Source organism: Sminthopsis crassicaudata, chromosome 2, assembly GCF_048593235.1.
Source record: "Sminthopsis crassicaudata isolate SCR6 chromosome 2, ASM4859323v1, whole genome shotgun sequence".
NCBI lineage: Eukaryota > Metazoa > Chordata > Mammalia > Dasyuromorphia > Dasyuridae > Sminthopsis > Sminthopsis crassicaudata.
Window position 1 is genome coordinate 431,246,462 of NC_133618.1, and position 12,487 is coordinate 431,258,948.

At 37.6% G+C, this 12,487-nt stretch overlaps 1 protein-coding gene across 3 annotated transcripts in view; it reads right to left on the reverse strand.

Annotated features, from left to right (window-relative positions):
- FBXO38 (F-box protein 38) overlaps window positions 1-12,487 on the reverse strand; it is a 120,320-nt gene that overhangs the window by 25,135 nt on the left and 82,698 nt on the right. For all 3 annotated transcript variants that reach the window (XM_074292144.1, XM_074292147.1, XM_074292145.1), the window contains 3 exons: window positions 4,971-5,078; window positions 3,739-3,918; window positions 1,590-2,303 (listed from right to left, as the gene is read on the reverse strand). In XM_074292144.1, coding sequence (XP_074148245.1) covers window positions 1,590-2,303; window positions 3,739-3,918; window positions 4,971-5,078 — 1,002 coding nt within the window. The remainder of the gene's footprint in view (window positions 1-1,589; window positions 2,304-3,738; window positions 3,919-4,970; window positions 5,079-12,487) is intronic.

Sequence of the window (12,487 nt, forward strand, 5' to 3'; positions counted from 1 at the left end):
ACTTCTAGCTTTAATATATTTAAACTACTCTAAAGCCCACGTTTCTTCCCCTTGCAAAGTAGAGATAAAAATTCTTGACCTGTTTGCCTCAGGCTTTTATTTTTAATAAGAACTAAGTGAGATAAAATACACTTTATAATTGTAAGGAGTTATGCAAATGTGAATCATTGTTATTGTAAAAAATAAAAATTTAAAAACTAATCCAGGTAGTTTTATCACTTGCCATGACACCTGCAACTTAACAAATAAAAAGTTATTATAACATCAGCAAACATATAATATACATGAAGAAAAAGTATTAATGTGAGGATGCCCTCATCTTTTTTAGGTCCTCAAAAAGAGAATGTGGGCTACGGAGACAGGGAAAGATAACATAAGTATTAGTGGGAGTGAATGAAGGGTCACATATAATTTCTCTGTTTTTCAAAAGATCCTGAAATACCACTGCAACAAATAATTTATTTAATGAATATATGTGATCTTGTCCAAACTCTACTTACAATCCTTCAGCGCCTCCCTGGTTTGAACTATATAATGTTTCATCTCCTTAATCGGTATTCAAAGCCTGACCCTATTCCTCCTTCATACTATATTATCTTAATCCATAAACTCCATGTTCTTGCTTAACAAGACTACATTCCTTTGCTTTTACCATAACCTTGTTTATGCCATTTACTAATGTCTTGAATATATTTCCTTTCCTCTCTTCCTAAATTATTATTAAGCCCTTAAAGACACCTGATCATGAAGGCATTCATGTTCAAAATTATTTCTTTTCCAACTTTTTTCCTCCCTTCTCCTTTCCTAGCTCTGCTATCTCTTCTCATCTTCCAACCCTCATCATGATCCCTGAATTTCATGCAGTACCTTAGTTTCTCTGATACATTTATTATTGACTAAATATATTGTCATCTACAGATTGGTTATAGTCTCCTTAATAGACTATGAGCTCCATGAAGTCAGGGACAACACAGCAGTTCAATTTTGTCTCTCCATGGACATTCAGGGCAGCAGGTGCTTAATTTTTTTTTTTTTTTAAGCACTAGAAGATGCAGCCCTGTGCTCTGTCTCAGGGCTTTAGAACCTGTATAGATTTGATAAATATCTGTTGAAACAGGTTTTTCCCTAGGCTAATGCCCAACTACTTGTGCCCATATGATGAGCATCAGTGAGATATTTCTTCAAAAAAGTTTAATTTTTAATTATTTAAGTTCAACAAAGCTGCAGATACTTTCAGAGAACCATAACCTATTTTATCATGAAATGTAAGGCATTCTGAATTAGGAGGGATGATCAGAAATAATCTTCCCCAAGTAATTCATTTTAAAGAGAAGAAAACTAAGAACCAAAGAAGAAAAGTGATGTGTCAAAAGATCCCAGAAGTAGTGACAGGGCTGAGATCTTCCCCAGGCTCTCTGACTATGCCATGATCCTCATACAATCCCAGATCCCTTATACTTCAAAATATGAGAGAATTAAGTTTAATTTGCTAAAACAGCTTGTGCCAGATGCCAGAAAACTTATAGAACTGGTGAATGAAATGATAACCTTTACCAAGGCTGTAGCAGAGGCTGGGAATAGAACCATACCTGACTCAGATACCAGTGGTACATGGGAAAGTTTGCTCCTGGCTCTTGTTAGAGGTCTTCGAGGATAGTCTTCATCATATTCCATTTCAAAATTCTCAGATTGGGAGCTTCCTCTCCTGTCATCCCCATAGACATTCCCATTAGTCCTCTCGTCATTGGCTGGGCTTCGAGACCCACCATGTGGGAGAGTCCTAAAGGAGAATTCTGATCCTATGCCATTGGGACCATTTACAACACAGGCTCTGCTGGTGGAAGGTCGTTCCTCATCAGAACATCTGCTAGTTCTGCTCTGTGGTCCCTGAGACCTACTGCAGGAGCACCTGGAGGAAACTGAGTTTTCTCTATCAACTGCCCCTGAACCCTCAGTCTTACAAGGAGAGCAGACGCACGGCTGTGATGGATCTGGGGCTGGGGTGCTGGGCTCACCAGAGTTGCCAGTTACAGTTCTTACAAAGTCAGGACTTTGAGGAGCAGCATTGCATGAGGGGGAATTACCCACAGAGCCTGGGCTATTGCCACAACTGGGATAAACATCTTTGTTCTTCTTCTTCTCAGGCATGTCGCTGGCTGCTTTCATATCTGCTTTGATCTGTTCACTTGTGACCTGGCAGCCCTTCTCACAGCTATTTTCCTCAATGGAGGACGACTTCAACTGGCCCATTTGATGAGAGGAGCTGCATCTCTTTCGAAGTGGCGTCTTACCTTTTCCACTCACTAATCACAGAAAAAGAAGAAATATTCAGTTAGAATTGAGAACACCTCTCATATCAAAAAGGGGACTCCTCATTAATGTATATTCTGTTTACTTTGACTCCCTCCTCTCTAATCATACTGACATGATCCTAATTCAGTCATTTATTAAGAGATGGCTAGGTGGCACCATAATGCATAGAGTGCTAGGTCTGAGAAAGGAACACCCAAGTTCAAGTAGCATCTCACAAATTTAACCTATTTGCCTCAATTTTCTCATGTGAAAAATTGGGGCTAATAAAAACACCTATCTTGCAACACTGTTATGAGGTTTAAATGAGATAATAGTTATAAAATGTTTAGCTAATTGCCTGGCAAATACTGGGCTATAGATAAATGCTAAAATGCTATCTTAGAGCTTATTTATAACAAATAAATAAAAATTTATAATTATTATATACACACATATACAAATTATTATAAATAATAATTACAAATAAATAAATAAAAATAAATGCTTATTTACTTTCCCTTCCCTTCATTGATAGTGCAGCTGTTGCTTAATAGGTCTTTTTACCTTTTCTACCCCTAAATCATGTAGCCCTAACTCCCCAATCCATCCTTTATATAAAAAATTGTCTTTCCATGCAGGCATCTACTAATATTTCTCAACTAAAAATTTTCAGACCTTTATCATCACTGAGTAAGCTACAGATTCTTCTTTCTGGCACTGATATGGCTCTTCACAATTTATGTTATCTTTCTTTCCACTCTTCTCTAAAGGTCAAGTTTTAGTTTTTTTCCCATACTCACACTTGACACCTTGTTGCCTAAATGCACCAGACACCATTTTGTCTCCGAGCCTTCGCTCACATTTCCATTCTCATTCTCATTCCTAGAATATATACTCTTACTGCTACCATCTACTGAAGGCCTAGTCTATCTTTAAGGGGCCAACTAAAAAAACAAAAAACAACAAACAATACCAAATTCGTCTGGTAATTCTTTTGATTTATCTACTCAGAAATAAGCTTAGTAGTCTTCCAAATTGACATACAACTTTGTTATCTACAATTATGTCTGATCCTCTTATTAGACTGTAAAATCTATGAAAGCAGGAATTAATGTTTTATTTGCTGAATGATTAAGGCTTAAGAAGCATTTGGGTCTAACATGGATAGAGAATGGTTACTGTGTGAGAAGGTGGAAGGGTGTCAAGCTGGGTTTTAATCTGTTTTGTTAATTGGCTGGAAGAGTGTATTCTAGTTACCTAAATTTTATAAATCATGGTCTTAGCTCAATAGGACCTGTTAAGAGTTTACAGTCTGCTGGAATAGCTTTAACTATAAAGCATCAGGTTTAAAATTTTAGTGGAAGACTACAAATATTAACTAGGGATTAATTCGGGTCAAGTTTCCTGATACGGACAACACCACAAATATGTCAGCTGGCCATTCACCTGGGAGTTGCCTGGATTCTACTGGCTCTCTGATTTTATCTTCTTTGTCACTGTAATTCTGAGAACTGTTCTTAGTAATGCAGCTTCCAGGGGCTCCCATACTCTCTTCCTCATCTTCACTGTCTGAATCGTGAACAGTAATTGGTGGTGATTTTGCAGCAGGCTGAAGACCACTGGGTCCTAAAACAAAAAGTCAGGGCCAAATAGTTTACTATGGTGCAAGGAGATAGTTTAAAAAAGGCCATTTTCCAGTTATGAGTTGTCATGAAATGAGGGAACTGCTTGGTATCTGTTTATAAGTCTTTTAGCCAAAAGGTTTAATAGGCAGCATGGTATAATAGAAAGACTGCTAAACTTATACAGGCACCTATATTTGGTAGGCATGTTGGAGTCCAGAACAACAACAACAACAAAAAAAATTATTATTATTGTTATTAACAATAGCACATATATCCAAGGCAATCCCAATAGACTTTAGATAGGAAATGCCTTATGCATCTAGAAAAACAACTATGGAAATCAACACATTCTATGTTCATTTATTTTCTCTATTTTTTTTCTCTCATGGTTTTTCCTTTTGTTCTGATTTTTCTCTTCTAAATGATTCATAAAGCAACATGCTTCCAAAATAAATAAATAAATATAAATTTAAAGAAATTAAATGTTAAAATGTACTTAATTTGGCAAAAAATTAGCACATTATATGGTTTTAGTCTTCAACTAATATCTTTCCTCACAACAGTTCTACAAAGTAGGTAAGGCAAGCTTATGTTCTCATTGTATAAATGAAAAGGTTAAGATACTTGTCCAAAGTGTCATGCCTAGTAGGTGACAAAGCAATTTAAACCCAAATCTCCCAATTACAAATCCAATGTTCTTTCCAGTATACCACAATTATCAAAAACATTTCAACAGGAAATTTTAAACATTTACTCAAATTTAGCAATATATTTGAAAACCCATTTTATTATGATAAAAAACAACATGGAAAGAGAAAAGAAATGGAGGCCAATTCATTCTAATGCAGATATATAAACTGGGGAAAAAACCCAAAAGAAGGCAGCAATAGGTTTCAGATTGAAGAGATAATTGTAATCATACATTTAGAGGCTATAAGTCTACAGAATAAGTGATCATCATAGCAACATTTTGTTGTTGATAGTAGTAACTAGAATCTGTTTGTCAGAGACTAGCAATAAGGGAGGAGGGAGAGAATGGACATTTGAAATTACCTGCTTGTTCTTCATCAACCTCCATGGGAAAAACAGCCTGGTTATGAGTTGGACCTTCATTTCTACTCTCTCTATCTTCCTGAGGCATTTCTTCCATCTCATTCAATGCTGAAAAGAGACACAATATCAAAGTGGAATCAAGGGAATATGAACACATGAGGGGCAAATATTTAAGTACTATATCAAATCACACTACTAATCCTAAAAAAAAAAGCTCTGCAATTAGTTCCACACTGTTCATTATAGGAAGAGGGATTAGTTTAGTTTGATTTATCATTCAGAGAGCAAAATGAAGAACAAAGGAGAAAAAGGTGCAGAAGAACAGATTTCTGGCTTGTTATTTAAAAAAAAAAAAAATTCCTAATAATTAACCTAATTAATTAAAAGTGGAATGGAATGACTTTAAGATATGATGAGATATCCTGTATAAAGTGAGATATTTTATCCATGTAGGCCTGCAAGCAGAGAGTAGATGATGACTTGTTGGGAATATTGGTGCTTGAAATAGGATAAATAGATTCCTATTCAGGAGCTAGACTGAGTGACTTCAATTCAGATTCTGTAGGGAATATAACTTGTGTCAAATGTGACATGGCCAACTGACACAAATATAATGTTTCCTGTAAGTGGGAGTTTAGAACATGGAAGACTTCACTACTATCCAGACTGATCAAGCAAAGAAAGAAAGGTGAAAGAGTACTTGGTAGCAAAGTCACAGACAGGTGTTTTAAAAAGGTTGACTAGTTTGGGAATAGAAACAAACATTTTTAGGTACCAGGTTCACAATTTACATTCCCTTCCAAACTTGACCCCCAAATCCTATCTTCTCCCCTTTATCACTTACCAAATCATCTATGAATAGCATGGTAGAATGATCCTTATTATAGAATAAGATTTAGAAGGTAAGAGGGACTTCCTTAGAATCAGCCAGAGTCAGGATAAGCAAAAGTCCTTTATCTTTATTCTTGGTCTTAGGGGTGGAAGTGAAATTGGACGGACACAGGATCTGCAAGACTTCTCCTCTCTTTTTCTACTGTCAAAGTTCCTCTGGTTTGTCTTACTCCACCCCCTAGTCCCTCCTACAAATCTCTGTATAAACCAAAGGATTGAGCCCCCACAGAATAGTGGGAAGGGACATTTTCCCAAGCATGTTCTAATACAGTGTTGTCCAATAAGTAATTAGCCTTAAGTGCTCAGCTGTCCAAGTGCATCTATTCAAAAGTTTCAGCCCTTTGCACTAGAGAAGTACACCTAAGGCCATGTGAATAGTTAATAACTAAGCTTGGACTTGAACAGAGGATTTATGACTGGAAATCTAGGAATCAAGTCTTTATTCCAGAATGTCTCTTAAAAGAATGTCATGGCTCTAGTAGTGTTTGGAAGTATTTGGAGAACAAGTGGGGGATGAGAGTGTAAATACAGGATCAACCAGAAGAAGAGTATATAATGAATAGAGCCACTTTATCATTACTGCCATCTAGAGTTGGAAATCAAAAACAGCATAATACAGGATGTTTTAAAAATCTTGGAGCCGTTTTAGGGGCATCCTGGATGTGGTTCTTCACAAAAACAAAAAATTAATGTGAATCCTGCTTACATTTCTAATATAAATTCAAATAATTTATTTGAATTTAATTTCCATTATAAATAATTAATGCCTGTCAAGAAATATTTTACGTTTCTGGAAAAGCTAAGTTGTCAGGAATTTCACATATTGTTAATCAAAGTTTAGGGTCTTGGCTAAAATTTCAAATAAAAATCTTTCCTGAAGTAATGATAAATAAAATGACTAATTAGATTAGTCTCTAATTAGATTAGACTCAGTTTAAATTCTTCAACCTAGTTATTATTTAGCTCCACTTTCATCTATTCAACTTTCTATTCTTTTTTCCCCCTGAGGCAATTGGGGTTAAGTGACTTACCCAGGATCACACAGCTAGGAAGTAGTGTTAAGTCTCCGAGACCAAATTTGAACTCAGGTCCTCCTGACTTCAGGGCTAGCGATCTACCTACTGCACCACCTAGCTGCCCCTCTCTATATTCTCAAACATAGATTCTCAAGTCAGTCCCATACCCATCAATGACTCCTATTAATTTTTATTCATTCCTATCTTTAATAGGATCCAATTAACTTTTAAAAAATTCTGAGTTTAAATACCAAAAAAGAGCATTTTCAAAAATGCAGAACACAAAAGGATTCTACAGTAAAGCATACATTTCTTACCTCATACTGCTTAATTAAAAAAAAATTATATAAAAAATAAATTTTGGATGTTATTTTCAAAACTGTCCTGCTTATGATGTTTTTGTCTGAACTTCTTTTCTGTTTTCTTCTAAAAATACTACAGTGGTTCTTTTTATTTTGGAGGGGGAAGAACAAGGGAAGCATTAAAACTGCTGTAACTCATTAAAACATAAGAAAAAAAGCCCTTCAAATAAATATACATAGGCAAGCAAAAACAATCCTCACAGGAGCCTTTTCTTTTTCTTCTCCCTGTGTCCATTATCTCTGTCAGAAAGTGAATAAAAACTTCTAAAGTCTTCTGGAAACTGTTGCTCACTTCGTTGACAGAAGTTTTGAGTCTTTCAAATTTGTTTTTCTTCGCTGTTTTTATATCTCAATTTATTCTGCATCAGATCGTATTACCTATGATTCTATGATGTAGCGAGCTGTCGTCTCCAGAAGCTGCTGGATCGCTCTCTGGGAAGAGATATGCTGTGTCTACTCAAATCTCTCCGACAGATTCTTCTTCCTGTAACGAACCGTTGTCTCCAGGCAGTTGCTGTTAACTCTTGTCCTTAGAAGTGACTTCCCTTCCTGCAGAGAGCCCCGTCAAGCCTGATGCAATGCAGAGTCTTTCTCTTGAATCCTGGCTCTGAATCTCCTCCAACTCTTATCCTTCTTCAGGCCGATCTGCTCTCTGCGCCCAGTGCTGTCTCTTTTTATCCTCCCAGAGAATGGGCGTGGGATAATGCAAGGGCTTCTGGGAAGAACCACCCCAGCCAATGAGCTTGCCCCCTCTATCAAGTCAACCTGAGTTCTCACCTTGTAATTGTCCAGAAAACCTGAATTCTCACCTTGTCACTGTCCAGACAACCTCAGTTCTCACTTAGTAATCCTAACATCTCCCCCTTTCTTTTGATTTAGAACATAGGACAGTCATGACCTTGAAACATAAATCCATCAATATGGGAAGTATTACAGATAATTACATAAATTACATAAGCACATAGTAACATAGTAACATAACACATGCTAGAAGTATATAACATAATCAAATAATCATAAATTGAAAATGTATAAATGTCCATAAGTCCATTGTCCATTAGTCTCATCTTGTGTGAGGAAGTCCAATGATTCCTGCTGGTTTTAAAGTTCTTTAACAGTCTTTTTATTAGCCATGCTCTTTCAGTGTCAGATGTTTCTTAGATCTTCTCCTTTATTTTGAGGTCTTTCTCTTTTTCTGTCTCTCTCTGATGGACAAGGCGAATATGACTCGTTGGCACCCATCTGATTCCTTCTCTTGCTGAAGAAATACAAGCAAACCCTCTCCCCCAGGCAGTTAACCTATCTGGTTATATTCTATTTACCACTTTCTAAATCTCTTCTCATCATCTGACAATTACATTGGAGTTGTTTGCACTGGGCACAGCCCTGTTGGTTTAAAAGGCCTGTATTCTCCCCAAGTGTAATCCATTTTTGCAATCTGATTGCCTTTTGACTGACTTATCAGGTAATCCCTTTCTTCCATGTGATTGCTTTTCTGCTGGTTGATTAAATCAGAGTCCTGGCCTTCTAAAGGTTCTTTGGGTGTAACATCAGCTGCCATCATGCCCCAAGTCTTTTTTGCCTGGGGCCCTGGACCTGGGCCCCTCATCCCATTTCCCTGAATTATTCTACACTCTGATGCCCAATGGAGTCCTCTGTTGCATTTTGGACATGGGGTTTTAGGTCTTCTTTCACCCTGTCTTCTCACTGTATCTCCATACCTACACTGAGCTTTTAGATGTCCAATTTTTCCACATTGAAAACATCGCCGAGTTTCTCTAGAAGGCCCTTGCCAGGAGGGACCCTGTCTTTCCACATTCATCATTGTCCGGGTATAAAAAGCATTTGTTCCCACTGTAGCACAGCGTCTTATGATCTCCTCTAAAGGAGCATCTTTGTCTAATCCCCATATAATTCTTTTGCAAATCTCATTGGCATTTTCCTTAGCCAGATGTCTGGTCATTATTTCTGTAGCTGAATTTTCTCCAATAGTTCTTTTAACAGCAGTTTGCAAACGTCCCACAAAATCTGCAAAAGGTTCATTGGGACCTTGCTGTATTTTAGTGAAAGCCTCTCCACGATCTTTCTGTCCAGGAAGGACACCCCAAGCTTTTATTGCAGCCTTAGCAATTTGTTCATATATTGTCATGGTATAATTAATCTGTTCCGAATTCTCTCCATACTGACCTTCACCAGCTAAGTGCTCAAAAGTGAATTGTGTGTTAACTCCTATTTCCAAATTGCATCTGACTTGAATTTTACATAATTCATGAAATTCCGCAAGCCATAATAAATTTTCTCCAGGTTCCAGACATGTCCTTGCTATGGATTTCCAATCATTCGGGGTTAGGACTTCATAAGACAAACCATCTAGTAACATTTTGACATAAGCTGATGTAGCCCCATAAAGGGTACAACCTTTTTTCAAATCCTTAATTGTATTCAAATCTAAAGGTGCATATCTTCTCCTTTTTTTACCTACAGAGTCAGTATTTTCAATCACAGGATATGCATGTATAAAATCACTTATATCCTGTCCTTCTCTCTTAGCTTTAACCAATGCTTTTTCTAATCTTGTCATAGGCTTAGGCTTCTTCACAGGCAATTCTGTTTGTGTTTCTGCCTCTTCCCCTCTTTCTTCCTCCATCTCTGAAGGTGGGGTTGATGTGGGCCTATCAATAATCTGTTCTCTAGGCAGGGTTGAAGCTTCTTCAAGAGAATCATACCATAATTCCTCATTTAAATCCTCTTGCTCTAGGGAAAGATCTTGATCTTTCCTTTTTTCCTCACACTTCCTCCTCTGTTCATTTTTAGAACTTTTCCTTCTCCTACAACTTGCTTGATAGTTTAAGGCTAATTGAACTATGTTGTAGATATAAAATACTTCTGCAGAAATTGAACGAGGCCCATTTTTTGCTTGAAATTCTTTCATTTCATATCCCACTAGCTTCCATTTATCTACATCTATCTTTTCTTCCTCTAAGAACCAAGGGGATGTGCGTCTTAATGCAGCCAAGAGTTTAGCAATCTGTACCCAGGTTACAAGTAAACTCTGCTCCTCAATTATGTTGATTATACTCTCTATAGTACCACTCCTGAATGGGGGTGGAGCTGAGGTTGCTTCTGGGGCTGGGGATGAGTCGGCTGAGGTCCAGGGATTGAATATAGCTAACATCTGCCCCATTTCAGCTATAAGAGATTCCTGGTTTAGCCCTTAACAAGTTAAGTTCCTTATTTATCTATTAGCACGCTCACTTAATCTTTAACAAAGTTTCCTCGTTACTCACGGTTCTGGGTCAGAGAGACTGAGATCTGGATGGGAGGCTTTTCCACTGGAATCAGGACTGTGTCTGTCCCTGTTCGGGCGCCAAATTGCAAAGGTCTGGTCTAGCTCCTCTTGTCAGGATAAGCAAAAGTCCTTGCCCCACGTGTGGACGCCAATTGTAGCGAGCTGTCGTCTCCAGAAGCTGCTGGATCGCTCTCTGGGAAGAGATATGCTGTGTCTACTCAAATCTCTCCGACAGATTCTTCTTCCTGTAACGAACCGTTGTCTCCAGGCAGTTGCTGTTAACTCTTGTCCTTAGAAGTGACTTCCCTTCCTGCAGAGAGCCCCGTCAAGCCTGATGCAATGCAGAGTCTTTCTCTTGAATCCTGGCTCTGAATCTCCTCCAACTCTTATCCTTCTTCAGGCCGATCTGCTCTCTGCGCCCAGTGCTGTCTCTTTTTATCCTCCCAGAGAATGGGCGTGGGATAATGCAAGGGCTTCTGGGAAGAACCACCCCAGCCAATGAGCTTGCCCCCTCTATCAAGTCAACCTGAGTTCTCACCTTGTAATTGTCCAGAAAACCTGAATTCTCACCTTGTCACTGTCCAGACAACCTCAGTTCTCACTTAGTAATCCTAACACTATGATATAATTTCCAACTTTCTTATAGTACAATAACATTCTGTTCATTAACATACCATAATCTGCAAACCCTATATATTCTACTAGGAGATAATCTAAGCTAACTCCATTAGATTCTAGATCCTTGTTTTTCTTCTCTCTCCCTCAACCCTTTCAATGTTAATTTTACCTTCAGGAAAGCTTGTTTTACTTTCAACTATTCCCTTTATGATATTACCCTCATCATTCCTTAATGTCCTTGTCCTACAAAGCCCTTCTTTTTTACTTGAATTTAATATATTTCTATGCCAACTGAGCATGTGTATATTCAAGTCTCAGGTAAGTGAGGTTCATCTGAAGATAACTCTCACCTCTTTTTGCATACTTTTATGTATCCCATTAATGAGAAAGTGCCAGTTCTCAGAAGAGAAACAATTTAACCAACCACAAATCATTCTTTTTTTTTTAAATTTCACTCAATATCCTACAAAGATATTAAAGTTCTAAAAAGATGCACCTCTTCTCCCTTATCATAATAAATTTACCTTGTAAGTTTTTCTGGCCTCTTTATATTTCAAAGTTCTTTCTCAATTCAGCTGTTTTCATCAGAAAGCTTGAAAATTATCTATTTCATTAAGCACCCATTCCTTTCTCCTTCAGGATACTCATCTTTGCACAGTAAATTGTTCTTGAGGCTATTTCTTTTGCTTTTTGGAATATTGTGATATAAGTTCTCTCATTTTTAGAAGAAGTTGCTATTGTATTAGAGGTTTTCTTGACAAAGATACTGGAGTGGTTTCTCCAGTTCATTTTGGAAATGAGAAAACTGAAGCAAATAGAGTTACGTGACTTGTTAATAAGTATCCGAAGCCAATCTGAATTCAGGTCTTCCTGACTCTAGACCTGGTGTTCAACTCATGAGGCTTCTAGCTGTCCCTGCATTTTGGATACCAATACCTTATTTTAAACAATGTGGGGGGGGAGGGGGGGAGGTAGGTAGCACAGTGGATAGAGCACCAGCCCTGAAGTCAGGAGGCCCTGAGTTCAAATCTGGTATCAGACACTTAACACTTCCTGGTTGTGTGATCCTGGGCAAGTCACTTAACCCCAATTAAGAAATATGATACAAAAACTCCCTCCCTCATCTACCTCTCTTCCCCATCCCACATCTGCACTCCTGCCCACATATGTAACCACCTGCCTTCTCCTAATGTTATTTAATATTATTTGTTAAAAGCTTTTCAGTTCCATGTAATCAGTTATTTGATTTCTCTTCTAATTTTTCTATAGTATGCTATTTAAGGTCATAGTCATGTATATTTTGTGAAGGAATATGGTATAAGGTAGTTTAAAGCCTAATTT